This window comes from Mercenaria mercenaria, chromosome 9 (assembly GCF_021730395.1).
Source record: "Mercenaria mercenaria strain notata chromosome 9, MADL_Memer_1, whole genome shotgun sequence".
Taxonomy (NCBI): Eukaryota; Metazoa; Mollusca; class Bivalvia; order Venerida; family Veneridae; genus Mercenaria; species Mercenaria mercenaria.
The window spans coordinates 72,508,533-72,531,372 of record NC_069369.1 but is presented as its reverse complement, the minus strand read 5'-3'; the positions used below and the strand labels follow the sequence as shown (position 1 = coordinate 72,531,372).

The following is a 22,840-nucleotide window of genomic DNA, read 5'->3' as shown; positions in this document are numbered from 1 at the left end:
ACCAGGCTGACCAGTCCTAGCACTGTCCTCTTAATGCTGAGCACCAAGTGAGAAAGCTACTAGTACCATTTTTATGTCTTTGGTATGACGCGGCCAGGGATCAAACCCATGACATCCCGCACTCGAAGTGGGCACTCTACCACTAGGCTACTGAGGTGGTTATAAATGTATAGTATGTGCAGAATATGATATACCAGTACTGTGTTATTCAACCAAATGATATCTGTGTTGGTAAACTAGAATAGATAACAAATGTCCAGTAAAATAGCTATAAAGAATTTCCAGTTTATTTAAATACTACTGACTTCAATAATACTGACTGTTTTATTTTGATATTTTATACATATTGCTGTTTTGGAAAATTCTGTAATTGTGATGTACATCTAAGGTCAGGTAACACTAACTAAAATTCATCATAAAATCACATCACATCAAAAATAAAATAAATTATCTATAACAAGTAACAATTCAATAAAAATAATAAAATATTAAAATTTAATAAAACTAAAGATTTGTCTAAGATTGCTGTTAGGACAAAGCTTGTAGAAGTCCTTCAGGATTTGGGGTACTAGCAACACCATAAACAGGAATGCCCTGTCCCCTCAGTTCCTTCTCCGTTGTTGGTCCTATTGCAACAACCTGAAATACAATGTCACAATGAAGAACAATAAAGCAGGCCTCGACCTTAGCGGTGGACCGTTGGACCGACGCAACCAAAATATTGGCAGGTCCACTAACTATCAAAAGTTGGGTAGACTGACGGTCAACCAATTTTCAGTCATGGTCCGAAAATAAAATAAAACCCTTAAAAGTGAAAAATAAGAGGAAAAAATCGTACCCATATCGGCGAATTCACAAAACGAAAGTTAGTTGATTTTGCCTTAAGTACTGCATTTTACAGTTATAAGCATTGGCGAGTTAAAGTCGGGATAGCACGAATGGACTACTCCACCGATCGGGCGAGTGGTTTTTACGTGGTAACTTTACCAAATTGAGAAATTACATCGGGCAAAATTACCTGGGTTGACTGGAATTTACCCGCGAATCGTAAAAATATCAAAACGTCATGTTGGTAATTTTCCATTCCACGTGCGCCCTATCGTAATATCTAATTTACATCGCGGTTACTTTTGACACAAAAAAAAACGCGCGTAGTGCATTCATTTTTTAATATAATCGCTTCAAATTTTCAACACCGCTTGAGAACTAATACAGTTTGAATTCTATAACAATTTAAATAAGATATCGACAGGAATGTAGGCAAAATTCTTTAAAAACGATCAAATTTTCATATAATGTTTTGTAAAATTTCAAACAGCGCGATCTTGATTATTTATTTATTTCTTAAAGTAAATAAACGGTACATATTATGGTAATAAAATTCAGACTTTTGACCAGAAAGTACAAAAAACACAATTAAAAAATCTTAAATAATGAAAAAGCGGCAGCAATTTAAATAGATGGAGTAAAACGATTTTTGGCAAACAGATTTCTGTTAGCGCGGCAGAATAGGTTACGTGACCTCGTGAACGTAAATAGAAATGCGGTTTTAAAATAAAGCAGTATGATGTCGTTGCGGTTTTTAGTAAGTTTTAAATGATTCTTTGTACATGTACTTTTTGACACAACACTTTGTTAGATATTCTTCTCAAACAATAATGTAAATTCCTTTAGGGCAAATAAGTCACAGAGGTAGGATATCCACTATCATCGTTCACGGTGTAACACATTTACATGTCAGTTTATTCGGGATATTGCACATTCGCTTTTAAAAAAATAAAGAAAAAACTTTTTTATTGATTTCTTCTCAACAATTTATGGAATCGAGAAACTACGATCAGACAGTGATGTGTCACATGGCGCGAAAAAATGACGTAATGCCATGACAATCTCGGGCAACTATACCGCTTTGATCTCCACTTCAGATGCCATAATATTACCGACACACTTCATTTAGCTCTTTGAGAGGTGTTAATTGATAATGAAAATAAGGCCAATTACCTAGTTTATCAACAGAATAATTACCAATAATTGTTAATGTTTTTTTTTTTTCATTTTCAACACGGGTCGGGTGGATGATGATTATTCTGTCCATATTTTGGGACACTTTTCAAAAGAATTATTTTCGGGATAACAGATTGCTACAGTCTTCATTTTTAATTATTTTAGAAATAAATACTGTTTCTTTGAGTCATATGAAGTTATGACGTCTACAACATCACAATTTATGTGATAGAATTGGAGGTCCACTAAAGTCTGAGCCGGTCTACTAGATTTTAGCAGTTGGTGGACCTGCTGGCAACTGCTGAAAAAAGTTAAGGTCGAGGCCTGTAAAGTGAATCTCTAAACACTATATTTTAGTTTAGTTTATACTAAGTTGTTTCAGCTGGATTGTGATGAAAGCTTCAAGCTTATTGGAACAACTCGCGAGTCCGCTTCCTGGATAAACCTGTACTGGTATTATATGAGAAATAATGGTCGTGACCCCAGTGGGGCTCAAACCCATGACCCCTGGATTGAGCGGCCGACACCTTACCCATTAGACCACCGCTCCCCTATATTTTAAGAATACAAATATTTAAGCATATGTCTCAGCTGTACAAACAAATAAAAGCAAATTTCCCTGAAATACAGTCAAACTTTGCGCACTTGTACTCAGATAATTTGTATACCACCCTTTGCTCATACTCATCGTCAGGTCACAGCAAAATATATTTCTAATGTATACTTTTCAATGGCTCTAACTACTGATAACTCAAACAAATTTTGCTGATCCCATCGAGTTTCAGCAAATGAAGTTTGACTGTAAAGGAAAATACAGCCAATAAAGATAACAATAAACAAGAGCTGTCATAAGGGATAGCTTACTCGACTCTTTTGATGCCTGATGGTGAAACATGGCATATCTAAGGAAACTAGAGCTATCACTGATATGATTAATGACACTGACAACAGTTTAAGTTACAGTCAAATCAATTTAGTAAAAAATAGAGACAGAGTGAAAGTACATTAAAATAGTGAGCAGAATTTCTAAGCATAAAACTGACATAATTTCTGTCACAGTAATGCATCATGTGTCCTTTGATGCGCGTGATAATGTGGAACAAATTTCTTAAGTTTGAATCAAATTCATCGTGGTAACAAAAGAAAAAGTTAAAGTGCATAAAAGATTTAAACTGAAATTTGGAAGTAAAAGTGGTGATATAACATGAAATATTTGAGACGAAGTTACAGAGCTTGTGTGATATGATGTCAGTGATGATATATGACAACTATATTAAGTTTAATTCTAATGCATTAAGTAATAACTGAGATAAAACGCAAGTGCATCAAAACCTTAACCTGAATTTCTAAGTCAAAAGGGGGCATATTTCATGAAATACTGGTGCTAGAGTTATGGCCATTAGTGTCATATGATATTGGTGATGTGGAACAACTGTTTTAAGTCTGAATCAAAACCATTTAGTAAAGAGAGACGGCGTGAAAGTGCATCAAAATATTAAACTGAAATTCTATGTAAAATGGGGGCACAATTCATGAAATACTGCCGTCAATGCTAATGCCCATATGTCATATAATGTGGGTGATGGTGTGGAATAACTATTTTAACTTAGAATAAAACATTAAGGAACAACACAAATATAGTGAAAGTACATAAAAACTTTAACTATTAGTAAGCTGTGGAAAAGAAAACTGAGGCAGACGTCAATATTGAGGCAAGTAACTTAGCTCTCCATATTATTCATACAGTCACGCTGAAAAATTCAATCTCTCAAAATTACAACAAGAGGGCCAAGATGGCCCTAGGTCGCTCACCTGAAAAACACACCATAACTCACCATAACAGTATAAACATGTTTGACCTATTGATTTCATGGAAAAAATATTCTGACCAATTATCATTAAAATTGGAGCAAAAACCTTGAGTATAAACAAGTATTTTCTTTGATTTGACCTAGTTTTTGACCCAAGATGATAATATTCGAACCTGACCTAGATTTCATCAAGGCTATCATTCTGACCAAATTTCATGAAGATCAATTGAAAAATACAGCCTCTATCGCATACACAAGGTTTTTCTTTGATTTGACCTAATGACCTAGTTTTTGACCCTAGACAACCCATATTCGATCTTGACCTAGATTTCATCAAGGCAACCACTCTGCCTAAACTTCATGAAAATCCAGTGTAAAATGCAGCCCCTATTGCATATGCAAGGTTTTGCCTTGATTTGACCTAGTGACCTAGTTTTTGAATCCAGATGACCAATACTAGAACCTGACCTAGATTTCATCAAGGCATTCATTCTGACAAAATTTCATGAAGATCAGTTGAAAAATACAGCCTCTATCACATGCACGAGGTTTTTCTTTGATTTAACCTAGTGACCTACTTTTTGACCCAAGATGAAACATAATCAACCTCAACCTAGATTTCATCAAGGCAATCATTCTGACCAAATTGCATGAAGATCAATTGAAAAATACAGCCTCTATCACATACACAAGGTTTTCCTTTGATTTGACCTAGTGACCTACTTTTTGACCCAAGATAACCCATATTCGAACCTGACCTAGATTTCATCAGGACAATTATTCTGACTTAACTTCATGAAGATCAATTGAAAAATATAGCCTCTATCGCATACACAAAGTTTTTATTTGATTTGACCTAATGACCTACTTTTTAACCCGAGATGACCCATTTTCGAACTCGGCCTAGATTTCATCAAGGCAATCATTCTGACCAATACTCATGAAGATCAATTGAAAAATACAGCCTCTATCGCATACACAAGGTTTTTCTTTGATTTGACCTAGTGACCTAGTTTTTGAACCCAGATGAACCATTTTCGAAATCGGCGTAGATTTCATCAAGGCAATCATTCTGACCAAATTTCATGAAGATCAGTTGAAGAATACAGCCTCTATCGCATACACAAGCTAAATGTTGACAAACAGACGACAGACGACAGACGATGGACGCCAGGTTATCATTCTGACCAATATCATGAAGATTAATTTAAAAGTACAGCCTCTATCGCATACACAAGGTTTTTCTTTGATTTGACCTAGTGACCTAGTTTTTGATCCGAGATGACCCATTTTCGAACTCGGCCTAGATTTCATCAAGGCTATCATTCTGACCAATATTCATGAAGATTAATTGAAAAATACAACCTCTATCGCATACACAAGGTTTGTCTTTGATTTGACCTAGTGACCTAGTTTTTGACCCCAGATGACCCATTTTCGAACCCGGCCTAGATTTCATCAAGGCAATCATTCTGACCAAATTTCATGAAGATCAGTTGAAGAATACAGCCTCTATCGCATACACAAGCTAAATGTTGACAAACAGACGATGGACGCCGGACATTGAGCGATCACAAAAACTCACCTGAGCATTGCTCAGGTGAGCTAAAAATGCAAATATGAAAACACATTTCTAAGCAGTACAATCAATTATAGCATTTAAAGTATAGATGACAACAAGAGGGTCATAATGTCAGATGACCCTGGATCGCTCTTCTGAGTAATATGAGCTACATGTTTCAAATGTCAACCGATGATTTTTAGAAAATTTTTGAAAGATTTTCCGATGTACAATCAAGTAACCCCTGGGGTGGGGCCAATTTTACCCCGGGGGGTCATGATTCGCACAAAGTTTGTAGAAGTCTGCTAGGCAATGTTACATATCAAATATCTAAGATCTAGGCCTTCTGGTTTATTTTTAGCAAATTTATGAAGATTTCCCTATGTACTATCAAGTAACCCCTGGGGCTGGGTCAATTTGACCCTAGTGGGGGTCAAGATTTGAACAAATTTTGTAGAGGTCCACTAGGCAATGCTACATGTCAAATATCTTAGCTCTAGGCTTTCTGGTTTATTTTTAGAAAATTTTGAAGATTTTTCTATGTACAATCAAGTAACCCAATGGGGCGGGGTCAATTTGACCCAGCCCCAGGGGTCATGATTTGAACAAATTTTGTAGAAGTCTATCAGGCAATGCTACATGTCAAATATCTAAGAACTAGGCCTTCTGGTTTATTTTTAGAAATTTTTTGAAGATTTTCCTATGTAAAATCAAGTGACCCCTGGGGCAGGGTCAATTTTGGCCCCAGGGGTCTTGATTTGAATAAATTTTGTAGCGGTCCACTAGGCAATGCAACACTTAAAATATCTAAGATCTAGCCCTTCTGGTTTATTTTTAGAAAATTTTTGAAGATTTTCCTATGTAAAATCAAGTGACCCCTGGGGTGGGGTCAATTTTGACCCCTGGGGTCATGATTTGAACAAATTTTGTAGAGGTCCACTAGGCAATGCTACATGTGAAATATCTAAGCTCTAGGCCTTCTGGTTTGTTTTTAGAAAATTTTTGAAGATTTTCCTATGTAAAATCAAGTGACCCCTGGGGCGGGGTCAGTTTTGACCCCGGGGTCATGATTTGAACAACTTGGTAGAGGTCCACTAGGCAATGCTACATGTCAAATATCTAAGCTCTAGGGCTTCTGGTTTTTGAGAAGAAGATTTTTTAAAGATTTTCCTATGTAAAATCAAGTGACCCCTGGGTCGGGGTCATTTTTGACCCTGGGGTCATGATTTGAACAAACTTGGTAGAGGTCCACTAGGCAATGCTTCACACCAAATATCTAAGCTCTAGGGCTTCTGGTTTTTTAGAAGAAGATTTTTAAAGTTTTTCCTTTCTGTTGCCATGGCAACCAGAGTTCTTCATGGAATTCAATTCTTTGAATAATTTTTGTAGAGCTTCACCAAAGGAACATTCCTGTGAAGTATGGATGAAATTAGCCTAGCGGTTTATGAGAAGATGTTTTTTAAAGTAAAAGTTTACGGATGACGGACAACGGACGCCGGACGGTGACTGATCCTAATAGCTCACCCTGAGCCTTTGGCTCTGGTGAGCTAAAAATACAGAAAAGATAAAATAATATTTTATAAAGTATGTGTAATAAATACAATCTTACCTTAACTTGATTAACAGGTAGAAGCCCCGAGGAAATAATATCTTCTGTATACTGTACACCTGATGGACTAAAGTACACCATATAATCTGGAAGTCCCTAAAATTGAGATAGTTACATTTTGTTTAGTCTAGATAATCATTATTGTTTCACTGAAAATATTTCACGTTATGTGTATATGCATATATTGAACTAAAAGGTGTTTTTGTCACAAAAACATGTCTCCACCCTATGTATACCTTTAGCTCTGGCGGCCATTTTGTGCAGTGAAGCGGAACATGTCGGCAATATACAAAACTAGGCTTGGTACTGATAACTCCTGTGAAGTTTCGTCAAAATCTGTCCAGCAGTTTGGCCTGTGAAAGCCAAACAAGATTTTTCTATTTTAAGCTCTGGTGGCCATTATGTGCAGCAAAGCAGAACGTGCTAGCGATATGCACAACTAGGGTTGGTACTGATCACTCCTGTGTAGTTTCGTCAACATCCAGCCAGCAGTTTGACCTGTGAAAGCTGGACAAGATTTTTCTATCTTTAGCTCTGCCATTTTGTGCAGCAAACATGTCAGCAATATGCACAAATAGTCTTGGTACTGATGACTCCTGTGAATTTTCATCAAAATCCGGCCAGCAGTTTGACCTGTGTAAGCCGGATAATATTTTTCTATTTTTAGCCCTTGCAGCCATTCTTTGCAGCTAAGCAAAACGTGCCGGCGATATGCACAACTAGGATTGGCACTGATCAATCCTATGAAGTTTTGTCGAAATCCGGCCAGCAGTTTGACCTGTGAAAGCCAGACAAGCTTAATGCGGATGGAAAGACGGATGGATGGACAAACTGCGGAGGCAAAAACAATATGTCTCCCCTATAGGTGGGATTAAATAATTAAATATTGTTTAAACTGAGTACAAGATTTCAAGTTACACATTTGATGATACATAAATATTCCTTTATTTATGCACTCGAAAAAGGATATGTAACTACTGACAGATATATATTATTTCTTTGACCAGATTATTATTGAAATTTCTGCCATTTCTGAAAGATTAACATAAAGAAAAATAATGCAGTTAAACCAGCAGAAATAAAGAAAAATATGACTAGTGGGAGACAAGCGCTGTGAGATAAATCTATTGCATTCAGGCATTATACTTAGAATAATCTTTCTTGAATAATAGTAGCAATTTCCCAAAACGACCACACACAAAGCATGTTGCAGAAAACAAGGCTCAGTTAATATCCCTGAAGAAAACTTTAATAACCTCCAGATTTCTACAGCAACTAAATTTATCAAATATCAGGTTTTGCAGTCTGAGAATGGCTTTTTATTGTTTGCCATTCATTTGTTTCATAAACTGTGAAATCATTTAATTTCCCGGGGACGGAATTGCGTGGTTTTGTCCAAAACGGTGATTTGGTGGGGACTGGAATCCGTGAATTTCAGATACTGCTGATACAATGAACAGGAATTTTGTCTGTTGGGATTTTATTTTCGTGGACTGATGCAAGCACAAACTTCAGGAAAATTAATCGTCCACAAAAATTATTGATTTCAAAGTAAACAACTGTATGAACCAGCATATGAGCCACGCCATGAGAAAACCATCATACTGTCTTTGCGACCAGCATGGATCCAGACCAGCCTGCGCATCTGCCCAGTCTGGTCAGGATCCATGTTGGTCGCTTTCAAAGCCTATTGTAATTAGAGAAACTGTTAGCGAACAGCATGGATCCTGACCAGACTGCGCGGATGCGCAGGCTGGTCTGCATCCATGCTGGTCGCAAATGCACTATGTTGGTTTTCTCATGACATGGCTCATATGTCATAAAAATATGATATTTATGTTTTACTTAAAACCTCTGGTACTAACATACTTGCTGCTGTAGTAATTCTTCTACTTTGGTTTTTATACTCTTGTTTTTCACTGTCTCATAGACTTCAATTTCAGTCAAGCTGAACCCTACAATTTCGAAAACATACAAGTTTCATACAATTAATGCTGCATAATATCATTAAAAAAATGCATTAAATTTCAAGGTTTCAGCCAAAATGTCTACTTGCACAGGAACATAAAGTCCTTTATCTATAAAATCTAAAGATAAATCAAATTGGAACTTACTTGTTTTTATCTTTATTGATTTTCAGTTCCGTGCACTTACACAACAACAAAATCCACAATGTTATTTAGTTCTCAAATAAATCATGAAATATCAAAATACAATGTATTATAGAAATATCATTTGTTACAGCAATTTAAAAGAATATATTATTCACATGCTGATAAATGGTAAATAGAAAGAAAAACATCAACAAAAGGTGTCATGAGTAAGTGAAGAATGTTACTTCATGCTGAATCTCTTGAAATGTTTAGAAGTAATAGCCATGGCGCAAAAAATTTAAGACAAGTAGACAAACTAGAGCTGTCACAGGAGTGACAAATTATACCCCCACAATACGGACCTTGACCTTTGACTCAAAATCAATAGGGGTCATCTGCTGGTCATGACCAATCATCCTATCAACTTTCAGGATCCTAGGCCCAAGCGTTCTCAAGTTATCATACGGAAACAGTTTAACTACTCCGGGTCACTGTGACCTTGACCTATTGACCTCAAAATCAATAGGTGTCATCTGCTGGTCATGACCAACCTCACTATTGATTTTCATGATCCTTGGCCCAAGTGTTCTCGAGTTATCATCTGGAAACCGTTTAACTGTTCCGGGTCATTGTGACCTTGACCTCTGACCTACTGATTTTAAAGCTGAACTTGACCTGTATTTTATGATGTTACACCTGTGTACCAAAATTTATTAACCTAGGCCCAAGCATTCTCAAGTTATCATCCGGAAACCGTTTAACTGTTCCGGGTCATTGTGACCTTGATCTTTGACCTACTGACCTCAAAGTCAAACTTGACCTGTATTTTATGTTACACCTGTGTACCAAAAATTACTTAAATCTGTCAAGCCTTTCATGAGTTATTGTCCGGAAACAATGAAAACCAACGGATCAACCGACCGACAAGCTCACTCCTATATACCCTCCCAAACTTCGTTTTGTGGGGGTATAACTAACAGACAGTTCTATTTCCATATGCCTCCCTTCTGGAGTACGAAAGTGCTTCAACTCAATCTGATGCTATTCTGAGTTACCTTGTTACATGCTTTATATATGCTTTAAAGGGGCGTGCCTTCAGGTTTATCACAATATCAAAACAGAGACTGTAAAATCTTTAATATTCATGGGGATTAATTTTCATGGCTTTCATTAAATTAAATGAACAAGTGAAATTTTCATTTATTCTATCTTTGGAAGTTGATTTCATGAATTCAAATCCATATGAAACAGTTGTTTTTGATAAAACCTCAAAATTAAATAATTTTACAATACAATTATAAAATATCAAAGACCATAAGTCAGTATGGTAACCAGATATTATATGAGTAGGATATCATGTACAGCTAAATATCTTCCATTTCATATAAAATTTCTAGGGCTTGTCTACGTACTTTACAGACTTCAAAACTGTTTTCATAAATCAATACAACTTGCTGGAAATATAGTTCTAAATCTGTGAGAAAATATAAACACCTAACTGGTATAAGATACATGGAAATTAAAACAAGGTAATACAAAACTTCTGGTGCACACATATCTTTTGTGCTGCATATTTAAATTAACGGCATCATGGGCCTGTAATAGTGACAAATTTAATGCCAGTTTCATAAGGAACTGTTTACCTGTTTCCTTTAACTTCTTTGACAATGTGTCCTTTCTGATGTTCCCACAAGGATAAAGTATGGGCTTCTGTCTAGATTTTGCCTCTGCATTAAAAATATGATAATATAGTAACATCAAGAACTACAATTACGGCACAAAACTAAATCTATCACTTGATTCCTAACACCATTAACATGATCTTTTAAAAGGGTTTTTGAAAGATATACTAGATAAATATTTGAACCAACTTCTTTTGTCACTTTTTTCATTTTTTTATTGTTTGTTTTGATGTCACACAAACACAATCATAGATCAGTGGAGAAAGACTCTCCTGGGCAAAATTTTGATTTCCTATCCATCTACAGATTACTACCATAGCAGATACCTAGCAGATTACCTCCCATTTTAAACATGAGGGCCATCATAAAATGATACTTGTATTCAACATCAAAGCTGAAAAGTATAGAGGTAGCCGACTAACTTTGCAACACTTTGCTCAAAACAATTTTCTTAAAATATAGAACAAGAGGGTCATGATGACCCTATATCGCTCACCTGTTAAACTAGGCCTAAGAGTCATCAAGATAAACATTCTGACCAAGTTTCATGAAGATAGGGTCATAAATGTGGCCTCTAAAGTGTTAAAAAAGCTTTTCCTCTGATTTCAGTGGTGACCTAGTTTCTGACCCAACATGACCCAGTTTCAATCTTGTCCTAGGAATCATCAAGATAAACATTCTTACAAAGTTTCATGGAGATCATGGAGATAGGGTCATAAATATGACCTCAACAGTGTTTACAAGCTTTTCCTTTTGATTTCATTGGGTGACCTAGTTTTTAACCCATATGACCCAGTTTGGTACTTGGCATAGGAATCATCAAGATAAACATTCTGACCAAGTTTCATGAAGATAGGGTCTAAAATATGGCCTCTAGAATGTTAACAAACTTTTCCGTTGATTTGATCTGGTGACCTAGTTTTTGACCCCTCATGACCCAGTTTCAATCTTGGCCTAGAGATCATCATGATAAACATTTTGTGCAAGTTTGTATCAAATGAAAGCATAAATGAAACCTCTATATGGCTGAAATGGCCAGAATATAAAACTTTGCCCCTTTCAGGGCCAGTAACTCTAGAATCCATGAAGGAATGTAGCCGGTTTTTGAAAGGAGCCAAGATCTTATTGTGAGTTCAGTTGAGTGTAGGTGTGGTTAAAATCGAATGTAAAATGTCACTTCTATCGTGTTCACAAGGTAAAAACAAGAGCTGTCGGAGGACAGCAACGCTCGACTATTTAACAGCCTTGTCGCTTGAATGAATAAGAAAGTCGAAAAAGGGGCATAATTTAGTAAAAAAGTAAACTAGGGTTATGGAACCTGCATAGTGCTTATCAGCTCATGACAGTGGACAAGTGTATGAAGTTTCAATCCATTCCCATTAGTGGGTACTGAGATACCAGCTTACATATAAGAATTTAACTTAAAAACTCCTAAGTTGAAAAAGGGGCATAATTTTGTAAAATGCAAAGTTGAGTTATTGACCCTTTGCACAGCACGTCATATCATGACAGTGAACAAGTGTGTGAAGTTTCAATCCTTTCCCATTAGTGGATACTGAGATAACAGCTTACATACAAAAACTTAACCAAAAATTTCTATGTTGAAAAAGGGGCATAATTTTGTAAAAAAGCAAAATAAAGTTATGGGACCTGCTTTGTGCATGTCAGATCATGACAGTGAACAAGTGTGTGAAGCTTCAATCCATTCCCATTAGTGAGTACTGAGATACCAGCTTACATACAAAACCTTAACCAAAAATTTCTAAGTCAAAAAAGGGGCATAATTTTGTAAAAAAGCAAAACAGAGTTATGGAACCTGTGCAATGTAAGTCAGTTTATCACAGTGAATAAGTGTGTGAAGTTTCAATCCATTCCCACAAGTGGTTGCTGAGATACCAGCTTACATACAAAAACTTAACCAAATCGGGACGCAGACGCCGATGCGGATGCCGACGCATGGGGGAGTCCAATAGCTCTACTATTCTATGAATAGTCGAGCTAATTAACAAATTTTGGCTCTTTCAGGCATCACTCAAGGGATGTAACTCCAGAACCTATGACTGGATCTGATAGATTCATCATGGAATCCAAGATCTATTGTTGTCGAAGATATTCTGCAAGATTGTATCAAATCAAACCATAACAGAAGTTTCTACATGGCTGCAAAAGCCAAAATAGCAAATTTTGGCCCTTTAAGGGGCCATAACTCTAGAACCCATGAAGGGATCTGGCCAGTTTTCAAAAAGAACCAAGATATTATGCCAATAAAAGTTGTGTGCAAGTCTGATTAAAATCTATTGCAAAATGTGGTCTCTACCGTGTTCACAAGCCAAAATGGCAAATTTTGGCCCTTTAAGGGGCCATAGCTCTGGAACCCATGAAGGGATCTGACCAGTTTTCAAAAGGAACCGAGATATTATGTCAATATAAGTTATGTGCAAGTTTGATTAAAATCGGTTGCAAAATGTGGTCTCTATCATGTTCACAAGAAATTGTGGATGGACGACGGACGGACAACGGACGCAGGGCAATCACAAAACCTCATCCTGTCACTATGTGACAGGTGAGCTAAAAATAAATGGATCCCATTGCAAGAGATTCATTATTTTAGTTGTAATAAGCTACTAGTAACAGCTTATCTGATTAAAAGTACAGTAATGTAATTAACAGCACAGTAAGAATGAAGGACCAAGTCTCCCTGAACAAAATCCACGTTGCTCAATTTGCCCGAGGTGGACAAAATCCCTTCTATATTTCAGTTCTTATACACCAGGGGCCTCCGTGGTCGAGTGGTTAGGATCCCCGACTTCAAATCACTCGCCCCACACCGATGTGGATCCAAGCCTCACTCTGGGCATTGAATTCTTGATGTGAGGAACCCATCCAGCTGGTTTACGAAGGTCGGTGGTTCTACCCAGGTGCCCGCCTGTGATGAAATAATGCACAGAGGGGCGGGCGCCTGGGGTCTTCCTCCACCATCAAAGCTGGAATGTTGCCGTATGACCTATAATTGTGTCGGTGCAACATTAAATCCAAATTTCTAGTAGTTTATCTGCTGGAAACTAGGATACTAGTATATATTGTTTAGTAACCTTACCTTGAATAATATAATCAGCTAATTTTTCTGCATTTCCAGCATCACAGTTCTCTAGGCAGAATCCCGCTTCTTTGGCTAATTTGTTAGAATATAAAGTAAAACAATATTTTACTGTAAAATTGCATTAAGGTATATTCAAATACAAAATTTGTGCTGTAATTTATTCTAGATAAACTTCAGTTATTTTTTTTTAATTAATTGAAGTTTATTCAAGTACTCCCCTTGCATATACAAAAATCCAAAGCCTTAAGTTCTGTATTTATAGCATACATCAGATGACTTCATCATAACACTACTACTCCCACTTGATGCTTCATATGAAAATCAGTGCAAATGTTCTGACTGCCCATGTACTGTTCCATAGTTGGGAGAATATATGACCACTATTTCATCAGGAATATGATGACTTGCGAGAAAACTGTGTACCTGAAGTTGCTCGTCATCCTAGAGAAGTTATCAGTTATCTTCTGTGAACAAGTTAATACTAATTTATGGAGGTAAAGAATTTAATATCGGATCAAATCTTACATTGTGCCCCAATACATAAACTGCTGAGTTGAAAAAAGGGGCATAATTTTGTAAAAAAGCAAAATAGAGTTATGGAACCTGTGCAATGTAAGTCAATTAATCACAGTGAATAAGTGTTTGAAGTTTTGATCCATTCCCACAAGTGGATACTGAGATACCAGCTTACTTACAAAACCTTAACCAAATTGTGACACCGATGCACGAGCGAGTCCAATAGTCGAGCTAAACATTCATTAAACTTTACCAGCTTTGCCGGTGCTTCCTCCTACCACATAACAGGTGAGATCACTATAGCTCGTCTCTTCTCCTGCCCCTGTAGTTCTTTTACCTGAAGTAAAACACAGCCAGTTGAAAGACTGTATGATATCTTACTATAAAATCAGATATTTTTGTGAGGCTTAAAGTTTGATGATTCCAAAATTAGAACTGGTTTGTGAGATAGAATACTCAAAATATATATGGCCAAATATTTTCCAGAATGTGAAAACATTGGACGCTATATCCTTTTGCAAGTAGTTAACTTTATGAATATATCTTTGGGCAAGTCCTCCAACCACCCCCCCACCCCCATCAGCAGGAGGGGGACAATCTTTACAAAAATTTGTGTCAATTTACCCCAAGAACCATGACACAAAACATCTTCTAATCAGCCTTAGTGAAATTTGGCCCTTCGCTACAGCCCTGCTGAGCAATAAATAAGAAAGTTCTGACAGCTGAAAATATTACCACTGAGCACAGCTGCCTCCACAGCTCTCTGACTTGTAAATACTACAGCCGAATAATCCCTGTATTGGCTAAGACATTCTGACAGTTTATCAATGTTGATATAGTTGAATTCTAGGACAGGTATACTGAATGGCTTGTAGCTGTGTTTAAGCAACTCCTGAAAGTAGAAAATATCATAAATCTTTGTGTATGGATATTGACCCATGGTGACAAAATGCAAATTATGTACACTCCATATGCAAATACAGCATTCTCCGTTTTTTACAGAAAGTCATGTGTGCCTTGAGCAACATTTACATCGAAGAATGCTGAACTGTGTAACGACAATAGGTAATCTTATGGAAACTGCCAATTATCATTACTTTTCTATCACCATAAGTGTAAGACAACATTAAAAGTTATAATTATCTCCACCAAGGGTCAACATGAGTCCATTACCTTAAGTATTACTTTACATTAAAATTTACAATTATCTTTGGCATTTAAGAGTAATGTTTTGTTGACAAACAACTCAGAATTTCAGAAAAATATGCATGGTATCTTGCCTGACCATTCTCATTTAACAGAAGTTCAACATAGCCCTCAGACAAACTTTGGCAGAGTCTAGTATGCAAGAATGTGTTTGACAAATAACTAACAAGAGCTGTCACAGGAGACAGCGCGCTCGACTCTTTCGATGCTGGATAGTGAAACTGGGCACATCTGAGGAAACTAGAGCTGTCATTGGAGTGTTTAATGACTCCAATTGTGGATGAATATATTGCACAATAGCCTGAGTCTATGTCAAAAATATCAACTTAAAGTAATAAGAGAGGTAAAGATAAAATGTATCAAAACACTATATAAGTATATCCTAAGCAAAAAGCGGCATGATTCATTAAATATTGGTGCCAGAGTTATGCAGCTTGTGTCATAATGTGTGGGTGATGATGTTGAACAACTATTTTAAGTTTAAATCAAATCCATTCAGTAATAACAGAGACAGAGTGAAAGTGCATCAAAACTTTAACCTAAAATTCTAAGTAAAAAGGGGGAATAATTAATGAAAAATTGGTGCCAGAGTTATGCACCTTGCGTCATATGGTGTGGGTGATGATGCTGAACAACTATTTTAAGTTTGAATCAAATCCATTCAGTAATAACAGAGACAGAGTGAAAGTGCATCACAACTTTAACCTAAAATTCTAAGTAAAAAGGGGAAATAATTCATGAAATATTGGTCCCAGAGTTATGCACCTTGTGTCATATGATAAGGGTAATGATGCTGAACAATTGTTTAAGTTTGAATCAGATCCATTCAGTAATAACAGAGATAGAGTGAAAGTGCATAAAACTTTAACCTGAAAATCTAAGTGAAAAGGGGGGATAATTCATGAAATATTGGTGTCATAGTTATGGCCCTTATGTCAGATGATGTGGATGATGATGAGGAATAAGTATTTCAAGTTTGAATCAAATCCATCAAGTAATTACAGAGATAAGTTGAAAAAAGAGAAAGTGCACCAAAACTTTAACCAAGGTGGGGACGCGGAAAGACGCCGACACCGGGGCGAGTAGGATAGCTCTCCTTATACTTCGTATAGTCGAGCTAAAAATGGCACAATATTCAAACTTTAATTTTAAGACAGCTACATAACCAGATATCCTTCAGTGAAGAATACTTAATGTTAAATCTCAAAGTATTTCAAACAACTTTTCTCATCAGTGAAGCTAAAAAGAAAGATTTAATTAATGAAATAAAAAAGCAGTTTATATATACCAGTAAAGGTCATGTATTCATTTTAATGATATGAAGTTACTCAACTGTTAAAGATATTGAATAATTTAGAAAAGTTCAAGACCCAGATTGTAAAACTGGCAAAATATATACTTCACATCATTAAAACAGAAAAGCATATTAAATCTGTACCTTTTCAAACAGATCAGTTTCACCTTCCTTTGGTGCCCTGAATAAAAGCACAGTTTTCTTAGGAAGGCTTACTTCTTCCACATTGGTTGACATATCAACAGTGTTTTACAAACAAACCATTCTATTTTCCCTGTAAGAAAATCATACATGATAAAAATGGTTTCATGAACTGTAAAGGACGGCTTACTTTATAATTTGATAAAAATCTATAGTTGCAACAAAGATGGAAGCCTGTTAGTCTGGCTCTGTGACACTACCCATTAGGGTGCAGTACAGTACCTGGTAGATACCTCTGTTACAATAACAGTACCTAGTCCCTCTAAAAGTTCATAAAACAGGCTCTTACATAAATGTTTTATGCAGTGACCTTTCCATTCGAAGTGTAAAAAAACAGACATTTTTGTTTAAAGAATAACAGCTCCAGGGGAGCATAGTGATGCCAGCTGCAGGCCAGGGTAGAGATAGACCCTTTGCTTTATAGGTAACCTGGTTACCTAAGTTACGCAGGTTACAGTAATATAGATCATAATCAAACTGAATATTTTGGCATAATATTGTATCATTTACAAATAATACACTAATTGAGATCATTATTAAATACCATGATGTTAGAAAAAATAAATTACTAAATTACTTATTATTAAAAGTAGAAAAAAAATGTAATAAGTATTGGGCTACAGAGTTCAGTGAATTAAAATCTATATTAAAGTTACATCTGTTTTTTAAAATAAGAACTCAGTGACATAAAATCAATATTAATGATACATATTTTTTTAATATGCTGTTATGGATCTCTGAACGTGACCATCAGAAAATAAAAAACTGCGTCAGTTAAGTTATGTGTTAGCCAGAACTACCAATTTTATTATCTTTAATCACAAAAAAAGTACCGAAGACACACATCAAACAGAGTTCCTTCTTCTTAACAACAGTAGTTATTGGTGGTTACATAATATTATGCATTAAATGGTTGTACAACCAATACCCCTAATATCAGTGATTTATGCCTTCCACCCCACCACTAGTCCAACTAATTTGACACGATCCTCGGAAATATTGAGATAATTTTTTCATATGGGCAATATCCCCACTTGCTTCGGATTCAAACACTCAAAAGACCAAAATAGTTGAAGCAATTTCCAATGAAATTTCCATCACTGCCGACGCTTTACATGCTAAAGGTTTAAATGCCGATTACTTCATAAATTGGCCATATATTCAAATAAAACTTACATCAATCAAATGGGGATTGAATTCCTCATTGATTTATGTTAAAATTATCAAATATAAATATCCAAATTACGAAGATGGCCAGTCACAAATATAAAACAATCTCAGATTGAATCTGAACATCGAATTATTTTGACTAACGCCACCACGGGTGTCAGACGTTTCACCCCCAAGACTGTTCCTCCCAAGACTTTTCCTCCCAAGACTTTTCACCCCCAATCTGGGGGTGAAAAGTCTGGTGTTTTATAGCATATGAAGACTTTTCACCCCCTATTTGTTATTATAATATTAAATATGATTATAATGGTTTTTTTTGGAGGGAGGGGGTTGTATAGTTATGAAAATTTCATATGTATTATAATTAGGTTAATACATTAAAAAAAAATAAATTATGATGTTTGTTAGTAGAGATGACCATAAACTTTTAAACATAAGTTATTTACAAGGTTATCTTTTAAACCATTTGTTTGTTCAACGATTGAAAATGTGACTTTAATGATTAAAGGTACTTTTGATAATAATTACAAAACTAAAAAATATTTTAATCCCTTTGTTTGAAGTTCAGTGATTGAAAAAAATAAAATTACATTTGATAATAATAACTACAAAGTAAAATATTTTATTGATGTTAAAATTAGCCTTGTTGTTCAAGGTTTGAAAGTTTGCTATCAATTAACAGTGTCGTGACATAAAAAAAATACATTGCTTAAAGCCGCTATCAAATAATTTACATCATAGTATAGAAATATATAAATATTTCCAAATTTTGTACAATAAATTATCAATGGTAAAAAATAAGATTGAATAAAAAATTGACCCATTTGTCTTGTTTGTTATATTGTGAAAAAATAAATTATATAAGTCAATCAAGTGTTAGAAGATTAATGATTTGGCTGATTCAAACAAAGTTTGGTGATTTTCGGACTTAAATTAATTTTGTCCAAATATTATGCTGATTTTGTATAGGAAATAAGCAATAAATCTATTGTGGAAAAAATGTTATATTAAAATTGTTTATATTGCGCATCGTTTGTTGTCGACAACTAAATTGTTAGTTTTTGTAAGATAAATTAAGTCTATCAACTGTTAATTAATTGGCAGCATTCTCTTGCATGTTTTAGTATATTTTGTCCTTATAATGATAAACTGTACATGTTCAAGTTATATCAATAAATTGAAATAATAACAAATTCTCGATTATCTAATAAGTCAAAGTGGTTTGATGAATCTTGTTACATATATAGCAAAAAATAATTTCAAGAGAGGAAGAAATACATGTGAAAGACAAAAATGAGGGAAATAGAATTAATTTTACAAGCATGCGTACTAAGTATAATAGAATAAGAAAAAAAAGATAAATAATTAGTATTATATGGTAAGCTACTGGTTCCGTTTACTGAATTCAAATGAAAACTCACTACAAAAAAGAGTTTATCATATGTTGTATGATGCAAACAATAATATTACTGTACATATAATAATTCAAACTGGGCGTTTCAAATAAAAATGCTGTTAGAAAACCTGGGATTGTCGGATATATGGATAAGTCAAGATAGTAACAGTAATTCTTTATCTTCAGAGAATAACTTGATATGCTAACATTAACAATTCTCAACGATTACTCTCTTATAGTAGATTTAAACATTCCTTTAATCTTGAAAAATACTTTAATATAATTGAAGATAAAAATTTTTAAATTGCTCTTAGTAGATTTAGATTATCATAACATAATTTTGAAATAGAAAGAGGTAGATATAACAACACAGATCATAATGATATAAAATGTAAATTTTGTAATTTTAATTCTTTAGAAAATGAATATCACTTTCTTCTTGTATGTCCGTTATATAAAGAATTACGAAGAAAATGTTTAAAACCATATTACTGTAGATGGTCTACTCTGTAAATCTGATAATCTGATGTCTACGAAAATAGGAAGGAATTACTGAATCTGTCAAAATTCATTTATTTTGCAAATAAACTTAGACAAGATATTGAAAGTTAGTTTCATTTTTTAAGCAACATCATTTTTGAGTGATGAGTATAATTTTGTTGTTTTTTTTTTATTTCCATAAGGTCAGTCAAGGTTTAGATTAATTAAAGTTTAATATACTACAGGTTAGCCAGTTAATCCATTTATATTTTAACACTTATTCCTGTCAATCAAAAGGTGTTGATTAAATCACAACACCTATGAAGAGTTTAAAATATTGACTATTTCTGTCAATCAAAAGGTGTTGATTGAGCACAACACCTATGAAGAGTTTAAAATATTGACCTACAATGAAATGAATGACTTTCAAATTGTAATATTAGTTTATTTATCTATTTATTTCAGTCTCATCAGCAATGAGCATACATAAATAACATCACAGTACATACATGTATTACATATAATAACATTAAACATATCGAATGCTGCCACTCAATACTGAGTTACCTGAGACTATATATATTGTTAAATATATAAAAATATATCATAAAAATAAATTCCACATCATATTGCACTTATAATACCCATATTACATGTTATCACAGTTGGGCTATCATTATTATACTAAAGGATAAACATATACCCTCTAATTATACCCCTTAGTTAATATTTACATCTACTATTGTAATCTAAATCTACTCATATATTTTAAAATTATATCACATAATTACAACTTGAATCCATTTGAATAACATAGAAAAAAAAGTCATCATTAAGAAGTCTCAACAAATTGACATTTAAAAAGATCAATTGATTAAGTTGACTACATGTATGTTACCCTAAATTCAGTGTATATTTTATAGAATTATGGTCCGTAAAGTAACAAATTATCTTCATAAATGCCCTAACAACCTATACAAAAATATATAAAAAAGATTTTAAATATCAAATAACAAAATATTTCCAATTTTCACTATATTAAAAATTGGGGGTGAAAAGTCTACATCTACATCTACATGATACTTCCAACAATCATTAACGATTATGACTGGAAGGCGCTTGTCTGGGCAGTGTTAAAAATGAGAAAACTCATTAGGTGCAAAGAATAAAAATTACTACAGGTGCTAAGTTAAAAAACATAGTGAAGGAAGTTACTGCAGATGTACAGTGGCCAGCCGCTCAGCAAATATGTTGAGGCTGGGGCTGGACTGTACATATTGGGGAAGGCCATTCCATAGTCTGATTGTACGGGGGAAGAAGGAATTCATGTGGTATTGAGTACAGGACTGTGGAATTAGGTAGTTCAGGTTTCTGGTCGGAGTTAGATGGTTATGATCGACGCATACATGATTTGTTCGGATTTTGTAAAAATAGATGAGAGAAGATTGTATGCGCCGTTGTTCTAAAGTTTGCCAGTTTAGGGTGTTAATCATCTGGGTTACACTGCTTGTATAGTTATAGTCGTTAAAGATAAACCGTGCAGCTGATCTTTGCACTTTTTCGACTTTGTATGAGAGGGACTTTTGCCAGGGGTGCCAGATGGATGAGCAATACTCAAGTTGTGGACGGACATAGGTGTTATAGGCTTTCTCTTTGACCTTTTTGTTTGTTGTCTGAACATTTCTTTTGATGAATTTAAGAGAGTTGTTTGCTTTAGAGGAAATAGTATTAATATGTTCAGACCAGTTTAAGTCTTTAGTTAGTGTAACACCTAAGTATTTAGCGGTATCGGTAGATTTCAGTTCCTTGTCATGCAGGGTGTAAGGAAACATGACAGGGTTTCGTTTGCGAGTAATTCTCAGCACCTCACACTTGTCTGGATTGAATTCCATTGACCAGTCCTGTTCCCACTTTTCAAGGGCGTACAAATCTTTTTGTAGTGTTTGGGCATCAGATGAGGACTTGACTGTAAGGTATACTATGGTATCATCTGCAAACAGTCTTGCCTTACTTCTAATAGAATCTGGTAGGTCATTAATGTAAGCCAGAAAGAGACAGGGCCCTAGGACGGATCCCTGAGGGACACCGGACAGGACAGGCAGGGTGTCAGAAGTGCAGCCGTCTACAACTACTCTTTGGGTTCGACCTAGGGTTTGTAAAATTGGGGGTGAAAAGTCTTGGGAGGAAATGTCTTGGGGGTGAAATGTCTTGGGGAGGAAAAGTCTTGGGGGTGAAACGTCTGGAATTCCCCCACCACCATCATTTAAATTTCAAATATGTTAAGTTGCCACCAATTACTTGGTTGTGTCACTAAGACATAGGAAACATTTTGTCAATGATTTTTGATAGGCGATGTCAAGAAATATCCGTCTATGAAAAATGTCAAACCTAACTAAGTCAGTGTAGGTAAGCATAAACGTCATCATTGATTCTACACGAACAAGAAAAACCGGCAACACCGGATGCTATTTTTAGCATTTTGATACTAAAAATAAAATTGGGTAAACCCATTAACCTTACAGTTCTTTTTTTTCTTTAGACTTACAGCCCTAAGAATTTACTGGCAACAACCTAATATTTATAACCATTTTCAACTACCTAAAACTTGTGTGTGTTTTTCCCTACATTTGTCACCATTTAATCTTTGACCGAAATATTGCGGTTTTCATGTTGACTTTTCTTTAGAACAGTATCCGGAATCCGGAAGCATTTCCCAA

At 35.1% G+C, this 22,840-nt stretch overlaps 1 protein-coding gene across 2 annotated transcripts; it reads right to left on the bottom strand.

Annotated features, from left to right (window-relative positions):
- Nucleotides 1–265: 265 nt before the first annotated feature.
- LOC123547446 (uroporphyrinogen-III synthase-like) lies at nt 266–22,840 on the bottom strand. Of its 2 annotated transcripts, none has more exons than XM_045334566.2 (9): nt 22,722–22,840; nt 17,021–17,150; nt 15,112–15,268; nt 14,630–14,713; nt 13,858–13,932; nt 10,722–10,805; nt 8,855–8,940; nt 6,986–7,081; nt 266–639 (listed from the first exon to the last, which is right to left on the bottom strand). In XM_045334566.2, exons 2-9 carry the CDS (start codon nt 17,111–17,113, stop codon nt 529–531), a joined length of 786 nt encoding a protein of 261 aa, XP_045190501.2. In that variant the 5' UTR covers nt 17,114–17,150; nt 22,722–22,840; the 3' UTR covers nt 266–528. The 2 variants fall into 2 exon arrangements, with proteins under 2 accessions (XP_045190501.2, XP_053407667.1); XM_053551692.1 differs by lacking the exon at nt 22,722–22,840 and adding an exon at nt 22,512–22,593.